Source organism: Eufriesea mexicana, unplaced genomic scaffold (genome assembly GCF_001483705.2).
Source record: "Eufriesea mexicana isolate 0111107269 unplaced genomic scaffold, ASM148370v2 scaffold2467, whole genome shotgun sequence".
Classification (NCBI taxonomy): Eukaryota; Metazoa; Arthropoda; class Insecta; order Hymenoptera; family Apidae; genus Eufriesea; species Eufriesea mexicana.
Genome location: NW_016910588.1, coordinates 1,054,777 through 1,080,934, shown reverse-complemented (window position 1 = coordinate 1,080,934; position 26,158 = coordinate 1,054,777). Strand labels below are relative to the sequence as shown.

The 26,158-nt window shown below is 26.2% G+C and overlaps 2 protein-coding genes across 2 annotated transcripts; one reads left to right on the top strand and one right to left on the bottom strand.

Moving 5' to 3' along the window:
• The first annotated feature begins 87 nt into the window (after positions 1-87).
• LOC108550085 (glycerol-3-phosphate dehydrogenase [NAD(+)], cytoplasmic) lies at positions 88-25,900 on the top strand. The gene is made up of 8 exons (XM_017903694.1): positions 88-262; positions 615-795; positions 23,556-23,696; positions 23,784-23,925; positions 24,638-24,750; positions 24,826-25,056; positions 25,147-25,346; positions 25,715-25,900. The coding sequence occupies exons 1-8, from the start codon at positions 213-215 to the stop codon at positions 25,737-25,739; spliced, it is 1,083 nt and encodes a 360-aa protein (XP_017759183.1). The 5' UTR covers positions 88-212; the 3' UTR covers positions 25,740-25,900.
• On the bottom strand, positions 2,702-15,894 carry Tpx-4 (thioredoxin peroxidase 4). Its single transcript, XM_017903698.1, has 5 exons — positions 15,678-15,894; positions 11,288-11,444; positions 3,720-3,937; positions 3,208-3,283; positions 2,702-3,017 (listed from the first exon to the last, which is right to left on the bottom strand). Exons 1-5 carry the CDS (start codon positions 15,758-15,760, stop codon positions 2,889-2,891), a joined length of 663 nt encoding a protein of 220 aa, XP_017759187.1. The 5' UTR covers positions 15,761-15,894; the 3' UTR covers positions 2,702-2,888.
• Positions 25,901-26,158: the final 258 nt, after the last annotated feature.

Genomic DNA, 26,158 nt, shown 5'->3' with positions numbered 1-26,158 from the left:
GGCTACGGTTCACTGTTGCGTTTACATTGGCCTTGGTCCAAAACAGTGAATGCCAACCGTTAGAAAATAATTTGCAACCGTTACTAAGGTCAATGAAGGCTGAAGTTAGTTTGTAAGTCAGTTGGTCAGTCAGTCAGTCGTACATCGGCGTTCGAAAATAAGCAAATTCGTGATACTTTAAGACAGAGTATTTAAGATAAAAAATCTGAAAAATGGCTACGGAAGCAAAAAAAAGAATATGCATTGTAGGAAGTGGCAATTGGTACGTGTATGCGATAATTTTCTTTTTTGTACACTTAAAATAGATTAAAATTATGTATTGGAGTTGTTATAAATGTTTAACGTAACATCATCTATTAACAAATTGTATTCTATTTTTTTAATTTTTAATCAGGTACATTATTTTTTATGTTTATATTTTATTTTTAATGTACACAGTTTTTATTTTTTATCAATATTTGCATAAGTGTTTGTATACAATTTGAGAGTTCAACATATTATTAAATATAGATGGAACTACTAAATAACAGTTTTATAAATCATTTTATTCAAAACTATTGTAAGATATTAAACATTATAATAATCGTTTATCTTACATAATTTTTATACTTTAGGGGCTCAGCTATTGCAAAAATTGTGGGTGCCAATGTAGTAAAATATAACAACAAATTTGAAACACGCGTGACAATGTATGTTTATGAAGAAATAGTCAACAGTCAAAAGTTGACTGATATTATAAATCAGTTGCATGAAAATGTGAAATATCTTCCTGGGCACAAACTCCCAGAAAATATTGTAAGTTTTATTTATCATATAAAATTGCATGTTCTTTTCTAAGTGTAACTTGCTTTGACTTTAGAATTATGAAGAAGTCTATAAATTAACAATTTTTATTGTTAATTTTATTTATTATATTATTAAATTTATTTAATATTACATAAAAATTTGAGATTTGAAATTTTTGACTTCATTGTATCATAACTATTAGGAGTACACTTGTGAAATGCATAAGTGCAGTTACAAACATTTAATAAGGTGATATTTATTTTTAGTAAATATTGCAGGAAAAAAATTAAATTTTCAAAGTTTAATAAACAATATTTGTATCTGTCTCTTCTCATTAAATTTTATAATAATTCAGAGAATATATGTTCTCTTGTGTATTGACATTTCATATATTTTATATATTATATTTCAATAATGAAATTGATTAGAATAATATATTAATATAATAATGACAACAATAATAATAATTTAGTTATTAGTTATTAGATTCAATAATTTTGTTTGAGTCCAATATTTAGATTTTGTACTTATTATTTATACATTTATTTGATATTTGTTCTATAATGGCACAAAATATTTTGTTGCAATCTTATCTTATCATAAAAAGCAAATTGAATTATTAATTTTTTATTTTAAATATTAAAATCATTTTTACCATTTTTAATGCATTTATTTTATATTACATGTTATATTTTTTTGTTATAACTGTCACTAAATAATTCTAATAAATAATTTAATAACACAAAAAAAAAACTCAATTTTAATAGCATAAAGAAGGTATAAATATTTATTTTAATTTTAATAGATAAAAAGAGATATATGGAATTGTTATGAACAAATGCTCAGTTTTGTTCTTAGATAGTGTATCATTGTATTAAAAACTTCTAGTACTACTTGTAATTAAATTAAATTATGTTTGCAAATAAACATAATGAAAAATATGTACTTTCTACTATACATTTAAGTAATATAAAAATTAATAATCTATTTTAATTATTAGAGTTGATATTGTTACAGCAAATGTTTATATTATTTGATTTGAAATCCTGAAATGTTATATATAAAATTATGAAGCAGCATTGATAAAATTGTGTAAATATTACTCTATTTTGCTATAAAACGAAAAAGATAATGTATTGATACAGTGAACAATTGAGTATATTATTTAAATTTATTTAGTACAAAGTACGTATATTATAATTGCTTTAGGTATGCTTTTTTGTTAAATATTTATGAATAAGAAAAATATTTTATACATTAGTACATCAAATATTGTGACAACATAACTTTTATTTACTGCCATTTTTAGATAGATTATACGATTTTGTTGATATTTCGATTGCATTTATTAAAAACTATGTAAACATTATTCAATTTCTTTAACTACAGAGAATGAAGCTACTTTACTGATAATGATATATAGTGCCACCTATGTATTATTGTTACATTATTAAAAAATTATAAAATCAAATTTGTCGCGTCAATATTTTTATAAAATCATAATCGTTGGTGTCTTTGTAAAATCATAATTATTTTTCAAAGCTATCTAATTCGTTCTTTTTTTCATACTATTTATATAAATAAAATTTATATTATTATTATATATCTGTGTTAATAATACTTGTGTTGAAATAAATAATTAAAATTCACATTAACGGGATAAAAATGCATTTATTATCTTCAAAACAATATTAACAAATAAAAAACAAGACATTGTAACTCGTTTAAAAATGAGTGCAATTATTCAATCAATATTCATATAAAAAACAAAGTTTCATTTACATAAATTTTATTAATATGTGCATAAATAATATTTTCTATAAATTTATGTACAATTAATATTGATGTAAAATTTACTCATATACTTTTATATTAATATTTGTATAGTGGAGAATTTGTGTTAATACTATATAATGCTTTTTTAATATTATGGTAGCAAAAATAGGTGAAAAAGAAAAATTGTCATATCATTTTAAGTAATAATTATGCAAGTGTATATTTATATGTCAAACTTCAAGTTTGACATAGCTTTATATAAATGAAAAACTATGCGCTAAGTAATACGTCATGTATTTCATACAAAATGTTATTTATGATTATATTCAATAATCTGTGGTTGTGCGGACGTAGACCTTGCCAGAAGGCATCGAGACTTTATCAACTCCTTTAGGGAAAAGTTTGGGAAGTTCTTCTTCTTTCACAGTTGGAAGTATCATTACTTTTTCACCAGGCTATAAACAAAATAACGAAGTGTATTTTTATTAAGTCATGACAGAGTAGATACCAAATTACATTAATCAGATGTTTAAAAACGATATTATCATAACATCTACTGTACTTTTTACATATAGAAAATTGCAGTGGTATAAGATAACGAGAAAATAAAATTAATAAACATATAAAAATAAAAATTTTTCTTACCATCCAATTCGCAGGGGTTGCTATTCCCGGTTTTTTATCAACAAGTTGCAAGGAATCTATGACCCGTAGTATTTCACTAGAAATCACACAAATATTATTAATATTAATAATAGCTCTATTATGTGATTAGCTATATTATGATAAAGCTTATTTTATAATACAGTTACAAAAAGAAATGAGTTAATAATAAATCTAGTACAATCGTCTTAAAGCTCTCTCTGAACCATGTTATATACTAGAGAAAAGACTTTCTGATCGGACTGTATTTCTTTTCTGAACGATACATAATTCCTTCAACTTATGGAGCCATCAATGGAAAAATTCGTTTTACAAAAGTAAACTTAAATTCGTTGGGCTACTCTGAATTCGAATTATAGGGGTAAAATAATCTTAGATTTGAAGGAAGTCTATATTTCACAACTGAGCGACGAAGAATTTTTAAGTTTCTAATGTTCGAGATACCGAGGTTCGACTGTATAAATGAAAATAAGAAATAACATAGAAAGACTTACTCCACGTTGCGTCCAGTGGATGTTGGATATTGCATCGATAAACGTAGACGGTGATCAGGGCTTATGATATACAGAGATCGAACAGTTTGTGCGGTTTCCGGATCGTCTTTGCTTTGTTCATCAATCATGTCCAATTTTACTGCCAAAGTACGATCATGGTCAGCAATAATTGGATAAGGAAAAGCCCCAGGAATGTCTCGACAATAAGATTTGATATCCTATAATAAATGTACACTTGCATAAAATAAGAATATTTAAATGGTATGTATGTTGTAAGTTATATTTGTGACAAAATTGAATCCATTTAAGTTATCGTTAGATAATTTGATACTATCGAAAATAAAATTTTTATATTTTCAGTTGTATTTTCCAAATAACAAATTAAAACCTCCAGAGCAGTGTTTCTCAACCTCTTTGAAATAATGATACACTTTGAAATTGGTCAGGTCTTTGCACCGTGACATGATTGTTAGGAAGAAAATTATTTCCTTGTAATGATAACATTTTAATTATGTAATATCGGTAAGGAACACCGATTTTTACCAATCTTTTTGTTGTAGTAATCGATTAGTATATACACTCAATTATATTTCTCAAAATATTGAATATCTTTGGTACTAGTGAAATTTTAATGAAATTTTCACGACAAATTTGGTTGAGAAACACTAATCCAGTGATTAGGAAAATAGTCGATGTGAACTGTTCATATAAATCGCCGAGTCGATTAACTTTATGAAATAAAAAATATAAATTTATTTTAAATATTGGAAGTTAAGTATTGAATAAGTTTCGGTGCTAAAATTTAAAAAATTTAAAAAGTGGAGTTTTCAGTTTGGTCTGCGAATGGCTCATATTTGAAATCTGTGATCTGTGATTATTTGAAATCTGTAATTTTTAATTACATTATTATATGTTGTTATGATAGAATCAATATTTAAACTTGTAAATACAGTAATACCTCTGTTATATGAACAGTATAGTTACAAAATCATATATACAGTAGGACATGAAAGTATTTTAACACGATATTTCAAGAGAATTATCGAACCCAAAAATATCCATTTTAATAACTTTTAATATTGTTGAATAAAAATATTTTATTTTTTATTTTTTTAATGAAAGATTCGAAATCGAATAACAAATGTTTATATATCAACGATATAGGCTACCTAATTTCGTTAAAAAGAATTAACGTTTAAAAATATTAAAAAATACTCCAAAAGTATTTAAAAAATAGTCGTGCTTTTAAGAGTATCTTGTGTTCAAATTTGAATTGTAATACGTTGAATTATAATAATATCCTATATTCTTTTTATTTTTAATGCTACTTCAAATTTCTATTTTATAATTTCGTACTGTATATTATATATCTTGTTTCACAAAATTTATAATCTACCGAAAAACCCCTTTTAATTTAGCAAAGGAATATTTTAAACGATAGTTTGACTACATTTTACTGCATATGGTTATTGAAAATTTACATTCGTTTGAATATACTTTTAACAAAAATATGAATCTCGTTTAATATTTTTTAATAAAGCTACGTAACTGTTCCTATAAATTTTTGTACCTTTAAAAAAGCCCAAAAAATTTTACGCATAAAATAATAAGAAAAAAATAAAATACAAACTATAGAGTAAAATTGTAAAATTTTATGGAAGTATGGAAAGAATAGTTATTACAAATACCGCATGTTTTATACAACATAACTATGAAACGGTAAACAATAGAAAAAAATATTATTAGGAAAAATTAAGTGGAATGAAAAGACACATGATCTGTTCTGAAAGCCAAAAAATATTTTAAAAGTTTAGAGATCATCGCTATTTTTTAAATAGACCTATATATTTCTTTTATATTTTATAACAAAATGTGTTATAACATTTGAATCAAAAATTGACTAATTTAAAAGATATGAATTTTGATACGCAAAAAAATGTTTAAACCCATACTAATTTAAATACAATATTCGAAAAAAAAATATATTGTAAAGTAAATAAATTATAAAAAAATATATTCTGAATTTCAAATTTTCGATTTAAGTGCCCTAGTATTTTCTTAACAAGAATAAAAAAAATATGCTGTCCTATTTAAAAGATACAGGTGACCTTCAAAACGTCTCTAATTCTGGATCAGATATATATATATATAATTAGTGATGGGCTCAAGTATTTCGCAAATAGGTTTGAATATTGACCGACTAGATCCAAATCCTCGATAAGTATTTTGAAAGAAGAAGCAATACTTTCAAATTCAGAATTTTCAAATTCGATTTTCTATAAGAAAAGGTATTCTATATTTTTTTCCACATTTTTTTACGTGTAATTACTTGATGCCCCTCTTTCCGAGACACCCTGTATACACTAGGTCATATAGCATTCGATATAATTTAATTTTACCTGATGAAATTTTTTTCTATCTTCTACTGTTTCAGAGTTATGACTAACTACAATGGTCTAATTGTGAAACATTAAGTAAATGCGTATGAATATTAAACCTAAGCCACGCTCGGTTTAAACATTTTTTTATTTTCAATTGTATTTTCTCAAATAAGGAAGCATATTTGTGAAAACATATTTCTGATTCATAGTTTTAGTTCTAAATAGCTTAAACATTCATTTAAACAGTTAGCATGCGTCAAAGTAGATGAAAGTTCACAACATTCATTAACACTATCTTATGTAATCTTGTTCAAACTATTGTTTTTTGAAGTACACTTACATCGCATATTCTAGTTTTCCTATTTAGAAAATAACATCTAATATTATATTCCTATAAAAAATATTTAGATAAGAATTTCGAATTTTCTTAAATTTTATCTTAAATGAAAGAAGAGTTTTACAATATTTAAGTAATTGTTACATTAGGATAGTTACTCTACCAATATCGCAAATATTGAAATTTAAAAAAATATTATATACAATATTCATAATGTTAATCCTTGAAATACCGTTTCGGAAGTATTATTACTCTCATTAGGAAATACCATATTGCCGACCCCGTACCCCAGGTAAAACACGATGGCACATTAACGCTTGGCCACCATATACGTTAAGTACCTGGAGTATGGAGCAATAATTCAGTTCGTTTTTCTGAAAAATCTTTTGTAACCCTTGCCCTTGCACCTCAAATTCGGAAACTCCATTATTCATATTATCCAATAGCAAAATACATAACCTTACCAAGAGTCTATATAAATGCTAGAGACATGGTAGCAAGCGGCATATAAAAACACACAGTATCTCTTACAGTTCATTTACTATTCGAAGTTATACATAATGTCCTCAAGGAGCCGTCCGTTACTAATCTTCGTCAATCAAGAACGACCTAGTGACGATATATACATAATATATATTCTTATTCATAAGTATGCAATATATACATATGCAGTACATTCATATATATCGCATTTTGTTACGGATTTAACACCTAGTAACTACTAGTACAATACTATTTTTTGGGTCCGATTGCTGGATTGAAGAGTAATTTTATAAAACATCGTCGTTGTATTTTAATTAACCCAGTTTGCACATTGTCAAATTGCAACTAACTGAACATCGGGGAATGTCGCCCTTTCTTGTACCAATGAGCCGCGATTGTTCTTTTGGCTGGATCCTAATAGGTGCTGGGTCATTATATCGGGGGTTGTTATTTGTAATAATATAATAACTTAATTTAAAGCTTCATTATGCTAATATACATCAGGTTTACAACTATACATAGGTTCCAAAAATCGCAAGATTACCCTCAGCAGTCGCTTTATATCCTTATTCGCCTCTCTCTCTCTTTAGTTGGAGTGACGTCCTCGCGTTGCGGGTCTTACCACTTATTGTCAGGCCTGCCAACGTATCACGTCATGCTTGCCAAATATCGAAGTGTGAACCTAGGCCGATGATGACCTAACCTATGCCTGGGGAACATCCTCGCCTTCATTTTTACTCGGTAGTCGGTTCCCCCACCATTAGGCTATTCTTCGCTAACTATTGCTTTCCTCACGCGTTCACAAACGTATATATGCATGTACACTCCCCCACTCCTGCTTAACAGAGTGACAAGTGACAAGGTAACAGGTGTAGATGTAGTGAGGGAAGCCTGCATGAGGAGAGTACTTAGAGTTAGTATACTTAGAGACTATCTGGCCCGCGGTCCAGCAGTTTCCTAGGCCTGACTTAACCCTTTGCACTCGGCGATTGTTTGTGACAGGAAAATAGTAATTCGAAGACTTTCTGCCATAAGGTCGACGATATTTCTAAATAAATCGAATCGATTTAAATAAATAAAAATAGTAATAAATAAAATCGACCTGGTAAATAAAAAATACTTCCACGTGAATGGGTATGGTGAATGGAACCCTAGATACTAGCTGAGACCTATATTCATTAATTAATTTTTTTATTAATTAAAATGAATCCTATTTCATTAATTAATAGCAGATGTTCTAATTTAACTATGGTATTTCATATTTAGTGTTTATATAGAAGCAATATTTGTTTAAATCTGTCATTTTATTAATAAAAATAATTCTTTTTCAGCCAAATTCACATAGATTATATCGGTTACCAAAAACGATACAAATTTTACGAATTTTTCAACATAATTCAATATAATTTAATCTTTAACAATTTTTCAATCTAATTTTCACTATAATTCTAGCATTGTAATTCTACTACTTATTATTTGGACAGTAATTGATAATACAAACCTCTATAATGGGTCATTAGCCTAGAATAAAATTAAAATTCTTTGCTTTGTTTCTTCTTATTAGCTTAACTGTGACTATAAAAATTTCACTTTGTAAATAGATATCACATATCATCTATTATGTCATCTGAACTTTTTCTAGAAATTTCACATTTTGCTTGATACACGCGTATCATTAATTTAAGCACGTTTAGTTGATGGAAATGACATAATGAGGTCGTAAAACGATAGTAAGGTTGTAAATTAAAGCATTAAGTTGCGACATCTATTAATGTAAGCCTACTTAGCCTATTCAGACTATAAAATCTGTAGTTAAAAGCAAAATCCCATATGCCACAATTTTAAAAAATTCTATTTTATTCGTTAATTAGGTTATAAAACGTACTATAATTCACTTATTTATTAGAAAAAAATGAATAAAAATAAATAAAAATAAATTTTATTTTTTCAAAAAAATTATACAATTTATTAGAGGCACCCTATATAGTAATACTGACATCTTCCTAAATATTTCGACTCAATCACTATGTTTAGAGCATATCAACCGTATTATTTTTTACTTAATATTGTAAGAAATTTGTTATTATTTCAAAATTCAATGTCAAAAGATATATCTCATTCTAAGTTATTTTATTAATTTATTAAAATAAGAATGTTAATATTTCATAACAAAAAAGATACTGTCATCTTAATACCTTGTAAACTAGGAGGGTACTAAAAATTTATGTTAGTACCAAATGTCTACATAGGTACCATATCATTTTTGAAAGAATAATTGTAAAAAGAATAATATCTTTTCAATATTAAAAATTAATATTATTATTAATTAAAAGTAATATTTTTCTATAAGATAACAGAGGAATAGGATGTCCAAAAAGGTTGAGACCAAAGTGACACTATGTGTTACCGAGGTCAGATAGAAGAAACAAATTCATATAAAGACTTTATTGAAAAGATATAAGCGTTCAAAGATTTACGGACAAAATTCATCTTACAATTCCTTGTAGAGAATCGTATACGTAGTACAAATTTTTAATAAGGAATTTTTTTTAAGTGGGGAGGATTTTTTGTTTCTTTGTTTGGGGGGAATTTTCGAACATTTTTTATAAGTATCACCAAAAATCATAAATATCATACTAATTTTGGATATAGATTTATACGAATTTTTCTTCATCTATTTGACCTCAGTAACACGTAGTCCAAGTTTGATTCTAACCTCTTTGGATACACTGTATATTAAAATTAAAAAAAAAGAGGCAGATATTTTGATTTATACGATAAATTGTACTGTTTCATAGTAATATGTTTAATTTATATAATAATGGTGCAAAAGACAATGAATATTCAGCCTTCGATTGAGCAAAACAGTAAGAGGAGGAAATGAAGTATAGGATTACTTACCGATTAGTAATATTAGTCAGATAATATGATAGATTGAATGTTATATCGTATTACAAAGTCATTTATGAAAGATAAAATGTCTATTTAACAAAATAATTAAAAATTAGTAAAACAAATTTTTATCAATGAAAAAGACTGTTAACGAATGAAATATTAATATTAAAAACCTACTTATTGTTTAACTTCTATGTTGAATTAATCGAGTTAATGTTTTTCTATGTAATTTTCTAAATATCAAGCTATCTGATATTTTCTAAATATCAACGATACATACAAATTTTCAAATAGTTAACGTATAAAATAAATATACATAGAGTGAGTTAAATGACTCATTCAAAAAATTTTTGTAAATTATTTATTATATAAAATCATGTTTCAAATAAAAATTGTCTAGTATCAAAAGGAGAATGTTTTAATTGAATTTTTTAATTGAATTTTTATTTTTTATTGATGTACGAAGGTCACCTTCAATTTTTACTTAACTATAATATGTAAAATTTAATCATGTGCTTCAAAATAGTATCGAATACTAATTATAAGTAAAAACCGATTGAAGAATATGCGATGAAAAATGAATAATTAAAATCAATTATTAATTATAATGAAATATTGCATATTATGGTTAAAAAAATTCGATGTAACCTTCATATTTTAATAAAAAAAAAAAAAAGAAATAGCAAAAAAAAAATAATTATTACGTTGTATACTTCTTTGATACTAAACAACTTTTACTCAAAACATTTTTTTATGTAATGAATAATTTACAAGTAAATTTAAGTGGCACTATTAATTGACGCATTTTTTGTATTATATGGATTTATAAAACCTACTTATTCCATAAACAATTGACAATTGAATGAAAAAATAACTTATATTAACAATGTAAATAATTATAAGTAATTATTTTGTTTCTTAACTTTTATGGATAAATTCTCATACAGAGTACCTAATTTTAATCAATACTTATATCTCCAAAGTTATTCCGGAAACAGAAAATGTTTCCGCTAAGAGATATATTATCTCAAAAAGAGTTTTCCATGACAAGCATAATCTTCCCTCCAAACAATTATTCTTTATCGAAATTCCAAAATAATGAAATAATCAATCTACTGATTGCCAAATAAGCTTCTGTTCTTCCGCTATTTGCTTTTCACATCTTCTGATATAACAATATACCAACACTACTTCATTACCACATACTTCTTTAATTGTAATGATTACAGACACTACTAAAGAAGTATAGATAAATCCCTTTTAAAACAGATTTCCATTTGCAAACATATCGTTTGAAACAATAGTTCAGTTATGGCACACTAATAGTTTCAAACATATCAACGCGTCCTGAGTACAGGGTTACATAATATTTGCATTTGGCTAGAAAATATGATATCATTGTAGCTGAAGATTCCTGTCTTCATATATATTGCTATTTATAGTATTCCTTAAAAGATATCTTTATAACTTACATTGACCCAATCAACGTGATCCTGCAGTTTGTCGACGGAATGAGCTAGAAGTTTTGTGTTCCTGCGTTCAAACTGAGGTTGATGCACTGCTAAACGACCTAACTCAGTGGTGCAAACTGGTGTGAAGTCAGCAGGATGGGAGAATAATACTACCCATCTATAATTGATAAAAACAAAAATAATGTAGAGAGAAGTACCATAAATCATCCATTATTATATAATATTATACATATTATACAGGGTGTCCCAGCAACGGTAGTACAGCCGGGAAGAGGGTGATTCTACATTCAGAAACGAATAAAAAAAAAAAAATAAAATTTTTTTAATCGAAGCTTCGTTTACGAGAAAATTAACTTTGAATATTCATCGAATTCGCGTGCACTTAGTTATGGCTTATATGAATAAATTATCAATACATGAGTATCGGTGGTACAATCGAGGAGGTAGCTATTCTAAATAAAAGAACAGATCGAAAATAAAAAATCAAATTTTTCATTCGAAGCTTCGTTGTCGAGGAAATCGATTTTTCGACCATCAGTGAATATTCAATGAATGAATGACCATCGGTGAATATTCAAAGTCAATTTTTTTGACAACGAAGCTTCGAATCAAAAAATTTTATTCCTTTTTTTTTCGATTCATTTCGGCATGTAGAATCACCCCCTTCTCAGTTGTACTACCGTTGCTGGGACACCCTGTATATACTCATATGATATCATATAATATCAGTGTGTATAGTGATTGAAAATTAAGTTGGCTTGATCTAAAGATATTTTTTATTAATTTTTATTACGTCAAAATTAAATAAAGCTTTAGACACATATTAATAATAACTTTTACAATGGATAAATAAAAGATACATGTTATATACTATATAATAGAATATGATAAAAATGACGGAAATATCCCTACAAAATTTAAAAGAGGGTTTAAGAAACATCTACTTTTAACGTACTAAAAAAAATGAGTTGATGACACTAATTACGTAAATGAGGTCAAAGATACTTATATTTTAAATATGATATTTAATATATTCCAGATTTTTTAGCATACTTATAGTGAGATAGTATAATTACCTATTTCTATCCAAGATACTAATAATGTATGTTTAAAAGTAATTTTAAGTTTTAAATTAGATAGTCTTATAAGTATTTTATAACATTCTAGGTTCTCAGATATAACTCATAATAATAATTCATTTTCATTTTCATTTTTCTCAAAACAATTTTTTACAACTGTTGAAGTATGCTTTAGAACACTATTCTGTTGTAAAATATTAAATGATCCTTGAAATCCAATTTTTTGTAGCAACGGTTATTTCAGTGTGTAAAACGATGTATTAAATTACATGTATTTTTAGTTCTATATACATCACTGTTAGTATCGACGTACTTTCCATGATATGTTAAAAATGAATGATTATTCTTCCAAAGGTTTTAGGAATAGTGCCACCATTTTACCTTCTCGTGTTTTACTATATATGTACATATTATTGTAAAAGCTCAAAAGTTGCAAAATCGTGAGTTTAATGCCCGAAGGTTGGTAACATGTATAATCATATTATATAATATATAGTATAATATAATAATAATACATATATCACGTGTTTAATAATAATATACAATCACATTTGTCATTTATTATAATATTATAGAAACTTTTTTTTACAGTGTACCTATCATATTTTGGTATAATGTCAAAAATATCAATGCTTGATACAGTACGAATTCACCCTATATAGTTTTTGCACTTTAAATATTATAAATATTAAAAATATAGTTTTTTGGACATCAAATTTATCCTTGTGCAGATCAAATTCACCATTTTGCAAATCAAATTCACCGATTTGCAAATCAAGTACTTGTATATAAATATTTTATTTAAAGGATATATATGATGTACTAGATATTTATTTAGCAATAATTACTATTTCATTAAAGTACATATGTATTTCATAATTTATAATTATGTTAATTGTGTGTATTATATATATACAGGTAAATTTATGTGTAAATATATAATCTAGACTATAATGGTTCCTCTACAGCTGCTTCTGGTAACTTCACATATGTACATATTCATCTAATAATTATAACAATTTGTGGAAGTAACAATTGCTACTGAGTTGTTAATTACATTTACCAAATTTTCACGATTTGAAGAATCAGCTAACATACTTTTTATACAAAATTTTACTTTGGAAAAGACTTCTTCGATGGGATTCGTCATTGAAGAATACGATGGTAGGAGAAGTAGAGTGTGCTTTGTCTGACCAACAATGCCACGGATTTCCTGCGTCTCCTGGACACTTGCGTTGTCCAAAATCAGCCAACCTTCATCCATATTATCGTCTTCCAGTTTATGAAGTAATCTCCTAAGAAAGTCGCGGAAAATACTTGCGGTAACTTTAGACTTCGTGCCATACTATTCCCTGAACATTAATTGACGCAATTAGGAAAATATTTCATCTTCTTATGTTGGCATGGTCACATGAGCTGGCGCGTTAATTTTCGATCGTGCTTTCGTTCGTCAAAAATGATAATTAAACCCGAACACATCAATGAATATTATTTTTTGCCTTTTGCGGCAGCAGCTGCAGGAAAACCATTATAGTCTAGGCTATACATGTACAAATAAATTTATCTATATGTATGTAATACACACAATTAATCATAAAATATACAATATATATGTACTTTAATAAAATGGTGATTACTGTTAAATAAATATCTCATACATCATATACATCCTTTTAATACAATTTTTTATTTCTTACTGGCTATGATGGGTATGTTCTTTTAAATGAAATATTTAAGTACAAGTACCTGATTTGCAAAATGGTGAATTTGATTTACAAAAGAATGAATTTTATCCGCAAAAGGGTGAATTTAATTTACAAAATGGTGAACTTAATTTACAAAGAGATGAATTTGAACTGCAAAAGGATGAATTCGATTTGCCAAAGGATGAATTTGATCTGCAAAAGGACAAATTAGATTTGCAAAAGGGTAAATTTAAAGTGCAAAAACTGTATATATTTATTTCATGTATAATTTTAAACTTTGGAAACTTCTATATTCGTTACCACAGTTAAAGATATAATTTGAAATATTATATATAAGAAATATACGTTACATAATGAATATAGTTTAAAGCGATATATAATTTACTTATAATATTCCAGTTTTGTCATACCTTTCTCTCCAGTTTTATCTGTTTATCAATAATTATTGTCCACAGACAATGTAGACAGATTACTTAATTACTCATATTCAATGTCAGTTATGATACAATCGAAATGTAGAACTGGATATGATAACGAATTATATGTTATGGAATATTTTTTTAAAGCTTAACATTAACTTAATTTACAGATCTCTAATAAATGTAAAAGCAATTACAATTAAAATAATAATTTACTACTCGATTCTAAATTATTACTTATTACTTTTATTTTTTATTGTATATATTATTTTATTGTATTTTACATTTTATATTTTATTTAGAAATATTATATAATCATTTTATTTAGTTATTTTTTTTGTCGTTTAGTTTTATTTGTTTCATTTTATTTATCTTATCTTTGTATACAATATATACAACATATACTAACCGTACATATATGTACTATTATATGCATAGAGATAAATGCGTATTTAGGCCGTATAATATATTATTAAGGGCCATTATGGCAATATCAGGCTATGATAAATGAATTGAATAGGGGAAATATTTCATATTACACACTTACTTAAATTTAAGTGATAACTTTTTTATTTGGCTTTTTATAGTCACAATAGAAAATCGTTACTATTTCAATTACTATTATAGAAAAGAACTTTAATAAGAAATCAGGAGAAAAATGATAAAAAATATAGCGAATATTAATAAAAGTCACAATTAAAAATAATTTTTAATTATAATCGATTGAAAATGACATTTAACTATAAAGAATAGTAATGCTTGAAGTGAATAAATGAAAAATTAAGTATATAAAAATTTATAAATTTTTTCATTAAACAAGTTTATTTGTATTAAAACGTTTGATTTTAATAATCTAAATATTTTACTATTTAAAATTTTTTATTGACGAAGATATTTCTCATTAAAATTCTTTGAGAGATACGTGGATCTATATTACGTGTATACCTATAAACATCAGATTTTCAAAATGAATAGCAAACTGCTGAAAAATCTTATCGTTACAATTAGTAAACACACATCGTTATAATTTATTAATAATTTCAAACAATATACTTCAATTATTTTTCCAATTCCTATTATTTTATAAAACTTAAATATTTAATTAACTATATGAAAATGTTTATAGCAATTTAAATGAACGCTACATCTAAGCGAATGAGGAATAAATAAATATAATTAAACTTACGAATCTCCTTGCCAAGTATAAAAATTAATTCGTCCCTGAGTAGTCTCTGCCACAAAATTCGGGATAATAGAATTAAGTCGCATGGTTGATTTATTAAAATTTATGCACAACAAAACAATTCCACTTGAAACAAAGATTCGCAGAGATTTAATCTCGTATACTGCTCGAAGTAAACGTTAGTTCTACGAGTACGTTTAACGCACAAATGACGCGCCAACGGTTCTATTTAAACTTCAGCTCTTAGTTCCCCCTACTTCGTTCTTATCGCCCTAACAGATGTCACTCTATCTCTTGTATATGTGTAATAGCGTGTATGCCTACCAAATAGTAAACACGCCTATTTTTCGCAAAAAGGAGGCGACTTTTACTATATCATTAAAACACGGGAAAAGAAGGATTTTAACTGTGATTGATTCTATCGTATGCAAAGAAAGTTATTTTAATGCAGCATTATTCTAAACACGAACCACTTCACAAAGCAATTGATCGAAAGCAAAGAAATATTTTTGAGGTTATGTATACATAATAAGTATGTCTGAAATTCCGAAATTAAATCTGACATCTGATTGCAATTTGCGGTTGTGTATCATCAACATGAATAAAATGTATGTTAACATACGATTGTGCACGCATGTTTATTGCATATAAACGGGTGAAATACGTCAATGCATGCTTAATCATCAAACGAGTGAAACTATTAATCGGTACATAAAGTTTGAAATTCCTCTTTAATTTATTTGAATTTCATTCTCGCATAAATTTTCTTTCGTAGAATTTTTTTTAATATTAAAACATATTGTATTTAAATATTTCGCTTCACAAGTTTTTATCATTATATATTTTAGTATTTCACCAATATTCAATGAATAATACTGTTAAATTATTCTTTTTTTAAGTTTTATTACTTACCTTTATTTATTACTTTCTATTAATTTGATAATTTTTTAATATTTTTTTAGAATTTATTACATGATTATGTTATGCATATCTAAATTTTTGTTTATGGGAATGATTGAAAAATAAAAAGATCGAATTCCTTTTGTATATCTTGAAATATTTTATACAAAAATAATAAAGGATAGGAAGATTAATGCAGGACACTGGGTGCTTTATGTTTACTAAGATATGTACGAATTAAAAACAATTTTAAATTTTAATATGAAACTATTGTATAATTGCAATATACTAAAATGTTTTTATACATAAAAATATATGAAAAAAATATGACAAAATAGTTCAAATGTTTTCATATGAGATGGTATGTAGTGTAAATATATTAAATTGTTATTTTTTCATATATTTTTATATGTAATATTTTTGTTATTTCACAGAATTTTTCATAAAATTTTGCAAAACGTGATTATCAAAAATTTAATTATAATATTTCTTAGACATTATATAAAATTGAAGTCGAGAAGTTTAAGAAATCCAGAATGAAACAAAAATGTGGATTTATTATGAATTTATTATCATATCAAATTAATAAGGTATAAGAATCTTTTCTGGTATTGAACGTAATTGCTTGCTCCCACCTATTTGTTCCATAAGTATCTACTTCCTCCGTACCGACTGATATTGAATCTACAGTCATTGAGAAACGTGCGTGTATTAGGTAGATTAGATTAAGTAAACGAGAGACAGTTCAACGGGTTTAGATGTTATGACAAATAATGTAACATTCGAGAGGTATGATAACATTTTTCAACATCTTCAAAAACTGTTTAAAAATGCATTTGCATATATGTTTATTACAATTGTTTATCAGATTTCAAAACATTATTCTTTGGGTACGTCTAAAATACAGAAAATACCTACATACATTACTTGTTTCTCAATTTTTTTAGAAAACCTTTGTTTTTATGATACCTATGAAGATCAATTTTGTTACTTGAAAGAACGATATTATCATAAAGCTAGTTATCGCAAGTTATGTCATCCTAATTAATATTAAAAAATTTATTTACATTTAATTTCTTATTATAACATTCATATCTTTTATCAAGTTCGAAGTACATAGTTTGTATGTTACAAAAGAATTTTAGTAATATGTAATAACATTGAACAAAAAAAAAGTATATTATTGACTAAAAAATATGATAATTATAAAACGTGTGACGATCCCCAATCGCTCCTACATATCTTCAAGATTTAATTATACACAATTTAAGATTCGTGAGATAAAATTCTATAATCAGAGCTTAATCAGTATAATCAGAGCAGCGACTGTAATCTGACAATGTGAATAAAATTGGTAAAATTTGAATAGCAAACAGAGTGCTTATCAAGTTCTTCTGTATCGAATTAATCACTAATCACAGTTTACGTCCGGTATTGAAGATGTTGATTAGATTGAAATACGATATAGATTGAAATATGATATAAAAGTGAAATTAACTATTAATTAATCATTTCGTAATGTTTGTAATCGTACAAAATAATTTTTGAGAAAATTTCATAGTATAAGATTTTCTATTTATTGTTTCTTTAAATGTCTGTGTATGTATGTATGTATGTGTATATATATATACATATACACACATATTATGCAATAAACATGATTTATTCCTGATAAAGATTTGCTTTTTTGTAATTTCAGATGTGAATTAAATTATTCGTAACTGTTTGAAGAAGACATTCATACATATATTTATGTTCACTTTTATTCCAAGATACGATAAATTCATTTTCATTATATTATTTTAATTAGTATTATTTATGTATACACATGTATCTTATATTCACGCATAACAGTCAGTAATGAAAAAAGAAATTAACTTCGATAAAGATGATCAGTTGGACTTCATTTAATCAGTTAAAGAACATTCTTTATGAATTATGAAAAATAATTTATAAAAATGGAAAAAAAAATTACAGGAAAACAAATACTCAGTAAATTTAATCTTTCAATGAACATAATAGCAAATTTATAACTCATCTCATTTCTCTATGTGATTCAACTAGATCGTGACTACATTTCGATACTATACATTTTTGTAAAAGATGTAAAGTTGTAAAATTTTTACGAAAAATTTTATGTCGTGTTATGGATTAATTTACTTTACATTACTTTAATTTACAATTAATTCATGATTAAGTATAAGATTAAGTATAATTAAATTTCTTTTATATCAAAATGCAGTTAGTATTCTTCAAAGAAGTTTGCTAAAAGATAATAAATGATGAGACGGATTGAGTAAGAAACACAAAGAGTGAATGGCCTTCTAATAATCATAAAATATTTTAACGCAGTTAAAAACAATTTTATTAAAATTTAACAAACATGGTAAATTTGATAATACCAAATGCAAAAATTCAGTTTTATACTTGAATTCGTGAAAACAACTAAGTTCAGAGTTGCTAAACGATAAACTTCATTTCTTTTTCCTAATATACATTACATCATGTTGCATCAAAATCCAAGATAATAGCAATAAGAAGAAAAAGTGATCTATTTAGAGCAAAATTACGCTATCTTTCCACTATATTGCATCGTTTCCAGCATATCGACTACAGTTTTGTTTCTCTTAGATCAACAGTATTTGGAATGCTCAGTATAATAATAATTACTATTCGGATAAAAAAAAATTAACTGATACACCATTCAAACAGAATAAAACAATTAAACCTAAATCATGTTACTAAAAACTAGAAACCACTACATGTTTCATGGATGGACGAGAATCTAAGACTTCAAACAAACAAAAAATATTATTTATTTTATATGAAAAAACAAAAAGTCAATTTATATTCTTTTATATTAAGTGATTAAATTTGACCACATACATATACAGGGTGTCTCAGCAAAGATAGTACAATTAGGAAGAGGGTGATTCTATATGAAAAAACAAATCGAAAATAAAGAATAAAATTTTTTCATTCGAAGCTTCATTATGAAAATCGACTTTACGCGTCGATTCGGTATGGAAGTCGAGGGTTCACCGAAAACTTACGAGAAACCTCCGTTTTTCATCTAGTGGTAAAAGTAAGATCGTTGGTCGCAAGTTTTAAATCCTCGGCAATTCCATATTTAACGTACCATATTCCATCAAAAGAACCACGATCGTATTTTGTTTTCTCGAAAAATAATGTCTTCTGCCAATTCTGACTTATTGTTAATCAATCTTTACAGTGAGTGATTACTTTTACATAACATGAGATTTTACAGACATCTGTAGGCATATAATAAGAAAAGTGTTGTTAACCAAAATTTATCTATATAGGGTGCATAATAAACAGTGGTAAGACGAATGTTAAATACAGCTTGTTTTCATTGCAAAACCAAAGGTTACTTTGAGATTTTCGGTAAATAAAATCACATATTGCTCTTTTTCGTTGTATTATAAAAGATATTAAGAGAAATTCAAAAAGCATGTTACATGGTATTTTTGGTTACACGATATGAAGTTTTCATGAGTGAAGATGGTAATCTATCAAGGACTATCTATTTTTCCTATCGTCTGCAGAATATATGTATTCAAATATTATTATACTAGGTACCATTATGGTAAGTACTATTGTATAAGAACTGCTATATTATGTATACATTACAGTAAATACTTTTATTGTGGATACCACTATAGCAGGTACTATTTACCAGTACCCACTAAATAATATTACTTTTTACTTAGAACTATTTTGTTAGTATAACAACTATAATAAAGATCACAACTGTTTTAATAAGGATCACAGTAAGCACTATATTATGTGCTCAGATGAGCAAAGTACATTTTGACTAGAACATTAGAGACGTGAAAGAAGATTGTTTGTACTGAAGACTTGACTACTTGGGTACTTGAGTACCTCTGTTTCAGACGGACAAACCTGAATAAAAGGAATATAAATAAGAAAATTCGGAAGTACAGGGTTACTGAATCCTTTGAACCTTTGTAGAATCATAATTAAGTACTTACTTGAAAACATTACATAAAATTTTATCCCACTTGCACATTTCTTTAATCAATAACGTATCTACGTTGATACAGTTTTGTCAAATTAAATTAAACCAAGTATTAAGTTAAAAGGGTGACGTGGGTAAAATGAAAAAGGACTACGTTGGCGTCGAATGTTTGGTTTTATTATCACGGCCATTGCGGTGAAACCGGTTCAGTGTAATACACGTTGCGACTGCTCTGGACTGGCTATCCTCTGCAGTCCTTTTTTCGATACTTTTTTGAGGAAAGTCATTTGCCTTCCCGAGGGGGTGAAGTTGGGGCACACCGTGGAGGAAAACCGTATTATGGGCGACTTGTTTATTATCACACGAGCTCGGGTGCATTCCCACAAAGTTTTATGTCTAAAAATTAGGAAGCGTAGGGTAAAACAGAATATCGAATCTAATTCGACATAAGCCAGTAAAGGGTTAAAGTTAATCGTAAAGTTAGTCCTAACTAGTCCGTTGCCACTCCACTAAACCATTGCATTGTAATGATTCCGAACAGAACTGAATTAAACGCTAAATTAAATGACAAATTTTCAATTGCAAATATCTTAAAAATTATTGAGTATCTATTGAGTAATTATTGAGCACCTATAATCATACATCTTCATCATCATGGGAACTAAATCTACCATCCTAGAAAATTTGAACGAAATCGGTGACACGAAGACCTTGCAATCTCCTTGTAAGAATAAAAATCATTTTTATAGGAATCATAGCCACAATCATAATCTAGTTACAGTTTTGTTAAATGTATTTATTTATTTACTATAGACATGTTATGGAATATATTTACATTTATTTACTTATCTTTTTCTGCTTATCTCTTACAGATTTTTTCAGGGGATCACAGTAGAGTACTGCTTTAAGTGGTAGACTTATTTTTAAAATCGTTTTTCAAGCCTATCAATCTTTAGTTGATCATAACACATGCATATTAATTTTTGATTCCAATATCATGCTTACTTAATACGTTAACGCTTTTACAAATAATTTCTTCAATTCCTTAAAGCTAAAAATTATCTCAAGAGAAAAATGTCTAGAACTGATAGTCATAAGCTGAATGATATGAATTGTTGAATTTGTTATGAGACATCATATTTATAAAATATACTTCTTATTTTAATTTAAGAAAAATTATTTATTATAATAAGCTTTATATTATAATTTATATGTTTCTAGATTTTAACATTATGAAAATATTTATTATAATAGTTTACAGTATAATTTTTAACATCTTTTATGATAGTCTGTTTATTATAATTTATAATACCACTTAATCTCACCACCCAAGCTCCAAAGTTTTTAGCTCAGTGGCTTATCACGTGCATTTGTTGTGCATTATGGTACAATAGAACTATATTCTTTAATTTAAAATCACTTTTGAAATATAATATTTCACTGATTGGAAAGACAACGTTCGTCAATGATCAGATCGTGATGACCAAAGGATGTTTATATGCTTATTTAAAATATAAAAGAAGTACTATTTGGAATGGACCATATGGATCTTAACAACAATACTTCTTCTATCTACAATGGAAGTTATTCGTAATTCAAATCAAAAGCAATGTCAGCAAATGTCTTACTTTACTTTTATAGCATCTCGATTAACTCTCCTTTAGGTAGCAAATTCCTAGCTTCATCCATTCTAGTTCGTTGCAGGAATGAGCCTCAAGCAGATAGAGAAACACTATAGACATTGATAGAATACTAATATCTATATCTGCGTAGAAAACTGTTGAAGGAATCCGATATAAGTGACTTGCTGAAAATATGGTTTCAAACTAATATTTCCAACTCAAGTATTAGCAAACGTTAAGTTTAAAAAAAGAATCAGACTTAAAAAAAATTTAAACTTAAAAAGAATTTAAAAAAACATTAAAACGACTATATTATTAACATTTGGCAATATTTATTCGATATTGCAAGATTAGTAAGGTCACATATGCATTTATGTTAGTCCAAAAAGAAAAACTCAAATGGGAAGATAGTGGTTGCATAATACAATGTATAATCTGAATTACAGATTCTTCTCTTACCTCGTGACTGATGTATCATCATTTGTAAATATACCACAGGTTTTATTCCATGGTTACAACATACACCTAAAGCCATTACCATATAGCATTAAATGAATAGTTAAGAATACTGAAAGAGCTAACACGAAGTAAACACTAATATCTTTTTATGGTTGTAATATTATTTAATAATAATAATAATAAATATTAATATAATAAATTTAATAATAAATTTTATTCAATATTATTTTATACTTTATATTATATTATACTTTTCTTTATTACAATGTTATTTAATAGTTTTATAATAATTATTTTCTATAGTTGTAATAGAATTTAATTATTAATGAAATAATGAATATTAAAGTTTCAATTATATTATAATTCTTAGCTTTCTGTAGTTATATTATTTAATTTTATTAATAATATATTCAGTATATCATAACTATCACCTTTTTGTCATTATAATATCATTTCATTATTAATAAAAGTTTAATAATATTACGACCATCACCGTTTCTATGTTAATAATATAACTTAAATGAACTTATGGTAAGGCTACAAAAATATATGAAATGTACTGAAGAAGATAAACATTCTATTTGTTTTCGAAATCTCAGTGGTGTGAGTTATACATTTTAGAAAACTACTGCGAACATTTCACTATGATTATATCTAATTTCATCATAAGAAAAAGATATATATCGATAGTGATACGGAAATTTTACGATAAGACTTATTTTTAAGTATTATACTCATGTCGCTGATTACTACTCACTAATCATATTATTTTTTAATTGATCACTTGAATAATTAAATCTCATTATATTTAAATATTACTTCGGTCATAAGATATCGATTACACAATTATTATAATACATTTAATAAATACAGTATATTAATTTGATATATAATTTTCAGGTCGCCGTTCCAGATGTTGTCGAAGCTGCAAAAGATGCAGATATTCTTATTTTTGTATTACCTCATCAGTTCATACGTACATTGTGTGCAACATTGCTTGATAAAATTAAACCAACTGCAGTTGGTTTATCGTTAATTAAGGTTCATAGTCTTAATAAATATTTTATTTAGTTATAATATCGATTAGAATATTTTATACATATTAATGAATTTTTTATTTTCATCAAGGGTTTTGATCGTGGAGATGGATCAAATATCGAACTGATTTCTAAAATCATTGAAAAACATTTAAGAATTCAATGCTATGTTTTAATGGGTGCTAATTTAGCCAATGAAGTTGCTGAGGAAAAGTTCTGTGAAACAACTATCGGTAATTAATATTTAATAAAAATTATGCAATATAATGTGTAATATATTAAATTAATTTATTATTTCTGTCAAACAAATTTTTTTTTAGTAAGGAAATATAATTCGATTAACTTCTTCTAGAAATTATTTTAAAAACTTGTAATAAATTACGTTGTGAAAAAAATTATAGAAATTATTGAAAAATCCATTATTGGACAAATAATAAAAATGATTAAAGAATATGTTATTAAAGAAGTAATAAAAATTACATTATTGAAAGGTTCCAAATTATAACCATACGCGAACTCTTTAAATTATGTTAAATAGAATTTTACGAAATATATAATTTTTTATTTGAAAATATTTTTTTATATTCGAATAATAAAATTAACAATTAATTTTATAATAATATAAACTCTAAAAATAATTAATAAAGTAATAATCATAAAAAGATTAAATAATAATAATTAAAAAGATGTCAAGTTAGATTTTTAATATTTTAAAATTCATTCATTCTTTTTCTTCCACCTTGATACGAAAAATATAAAATTATATAATTTGATATATGTGAATAATTTACATAATCTTGTTATAAGTAAATTTTAGTAAGGTTTTCAATATACATAGAAAAGATAAAATTATATTTTCATAAAAATATATAATTAAAACAAATAATGATTTAATGAACAATTGAACATAATGTATATAACTGATTACAATTTTTTTTATTCAAGGTTGCAAAGATAAACGACTGGCTCCATTGCTAAGGGACCTTATTCAAACACCAAACTTTAGAGTTGTAGTTGTTGAAGACTGTGAAGCCGTTGAAGTATGCGGTGCCTTAAAGGTATGTAAACTTAAATATTCCAAAATAATCCTTTTCTAATGCATATTTAATAATTGTAAGTAATTTACGTTTCAGAATATTGTGGCATGTGCTGCTGGTTTCGTAGATGGTATGGGACTTGGGGATAACACAAAAGCAGCTGTTATCAGATTGGGATTAATGGAAATGGTTAGGTTTGTGGATACATTTTACCCTGGTTCAAAACTTTCTACATTTTTCGAAAGTTGTGGTGTAGCAGATTTGATAACTACTTGTTATGGTGGAAGGAATCGTAGAGTTTGTGAACAATATGTTAGAAGTGGCAAAGTATGAATTACATTATATTCTTGGTTTAATTTATATTCTTAAAAAATGAATTAGATATCTAAAAAAATTTTATCATATTTTTTATGATAGACCATTAGACAGCTTGAAGAAGAACTTCTAAGTGGACAAAAATTGCAAGGACCAGCCACAGCCGATGAAGTTCACGGAATGTTGAAAAGTCGTAATTTAACAGAAAAATTCCCCTTATTTACTGCCGTACATCGCATATGTACTGATCAAATAAGACCAGCAGATTTACTTGATCAAATTCGTAACCATCCTGAACATGTGTTAGTATAAAATTTAAATCATTTATAACTATATATATATTCATTAGATCTCATAAAATAATCTCATGAAACCAATATTCCATTAGGTTTGCTCCAAAAACATTATATATCTACTAAATACTGATCTCATATTTTTTTTACCGAGACACTGCCAAAATTGTTTCTTAACAAATACAAAAACCCACTTATGTCGGGATAAGGTGCTGTATATAGTGACAATTTACTAATCAGTATAAAAGAATAACAATCATTCTAATTAAGTAAGTAATACTTGGGTATCAATTTTGCTATCCCAAGCATGGTTTCTAAATATTTATAATATTTAATTTCTATGAAATGTATTAAATCATGATTTATACATTTTGTAGAATGAAGATTGAAGGCGCTGCATAACTGGAGACTAAAAATGACTTAATGTAAACATCATTTTCTTGTTAATATCAGTTTTAAAAATTAATTAGAATTGATTAAGAAGAAAAGACGAGTTACTAGGAAAAATGTTATGTTGCAGATATCTTACAATAATTAGTTTTTACATTATTTACGATTGGCTTCTATCACAATATTACGTATTTTTCTGATGATATACAGTTGTATTGTGTAATATATAATAAAAAGTTAAAACTTGATTCTTCTGTAATAATTTGTAACTTACGATACGTTATTCAAATACTTAAAATTTTTTAGATAATTATTTAATCTTCGTAAAAACATCAAAACAAGCATATATTAAAAATAGTTACGAAGTATTAAGTGTACAAAAATCATTAAAGGTGTACAAAATAGTCAAGAACTATTTACATAAATATACA

Coding starts and splice junctions, on each gene's coding strand:
- LOC108550085 (XM_017903694.1), top strand. CDS start 213: ATGGCTACGGAAGCAAAAAAAAGAATATGCATTGTAGGAAGTGGCAAT. Junction 23,697..23,783: donor TTGGTTTATCGTTAATTAAG/GTTCATAGTCTT, acceptor ATTTTCATCAAG/GGTTTTGATCGTGGAGATGG. Junction 23,926..24,637: donor GTTCTGTGAAACAACTATCG/GTAATTAATATT, acceptor TTTTTATTCAAG/GTTGCAAAGATAAACGACTG.
- Tpx-4 (XM_017903698.1), bottom strand. CDS start 15,760: ATGCGACTTAATTCTATTATCCCGAATTTTGTGGCAGAGACTACTCAG. Junction 11,445..15,677: donor TATACTTGGCAAGGAGATTC/GTAAGTTTAATT, acceptor TATCAATTATAG/ATGGGTAGTATTATTCTCCC. Junction 3,018..3,207: donor CAACCCCTGCGAATTGGATG/GTAAGAAAAATT, acceptor TTTTGTTTATAG/CCTGGTGAAAAAGTAATGAT.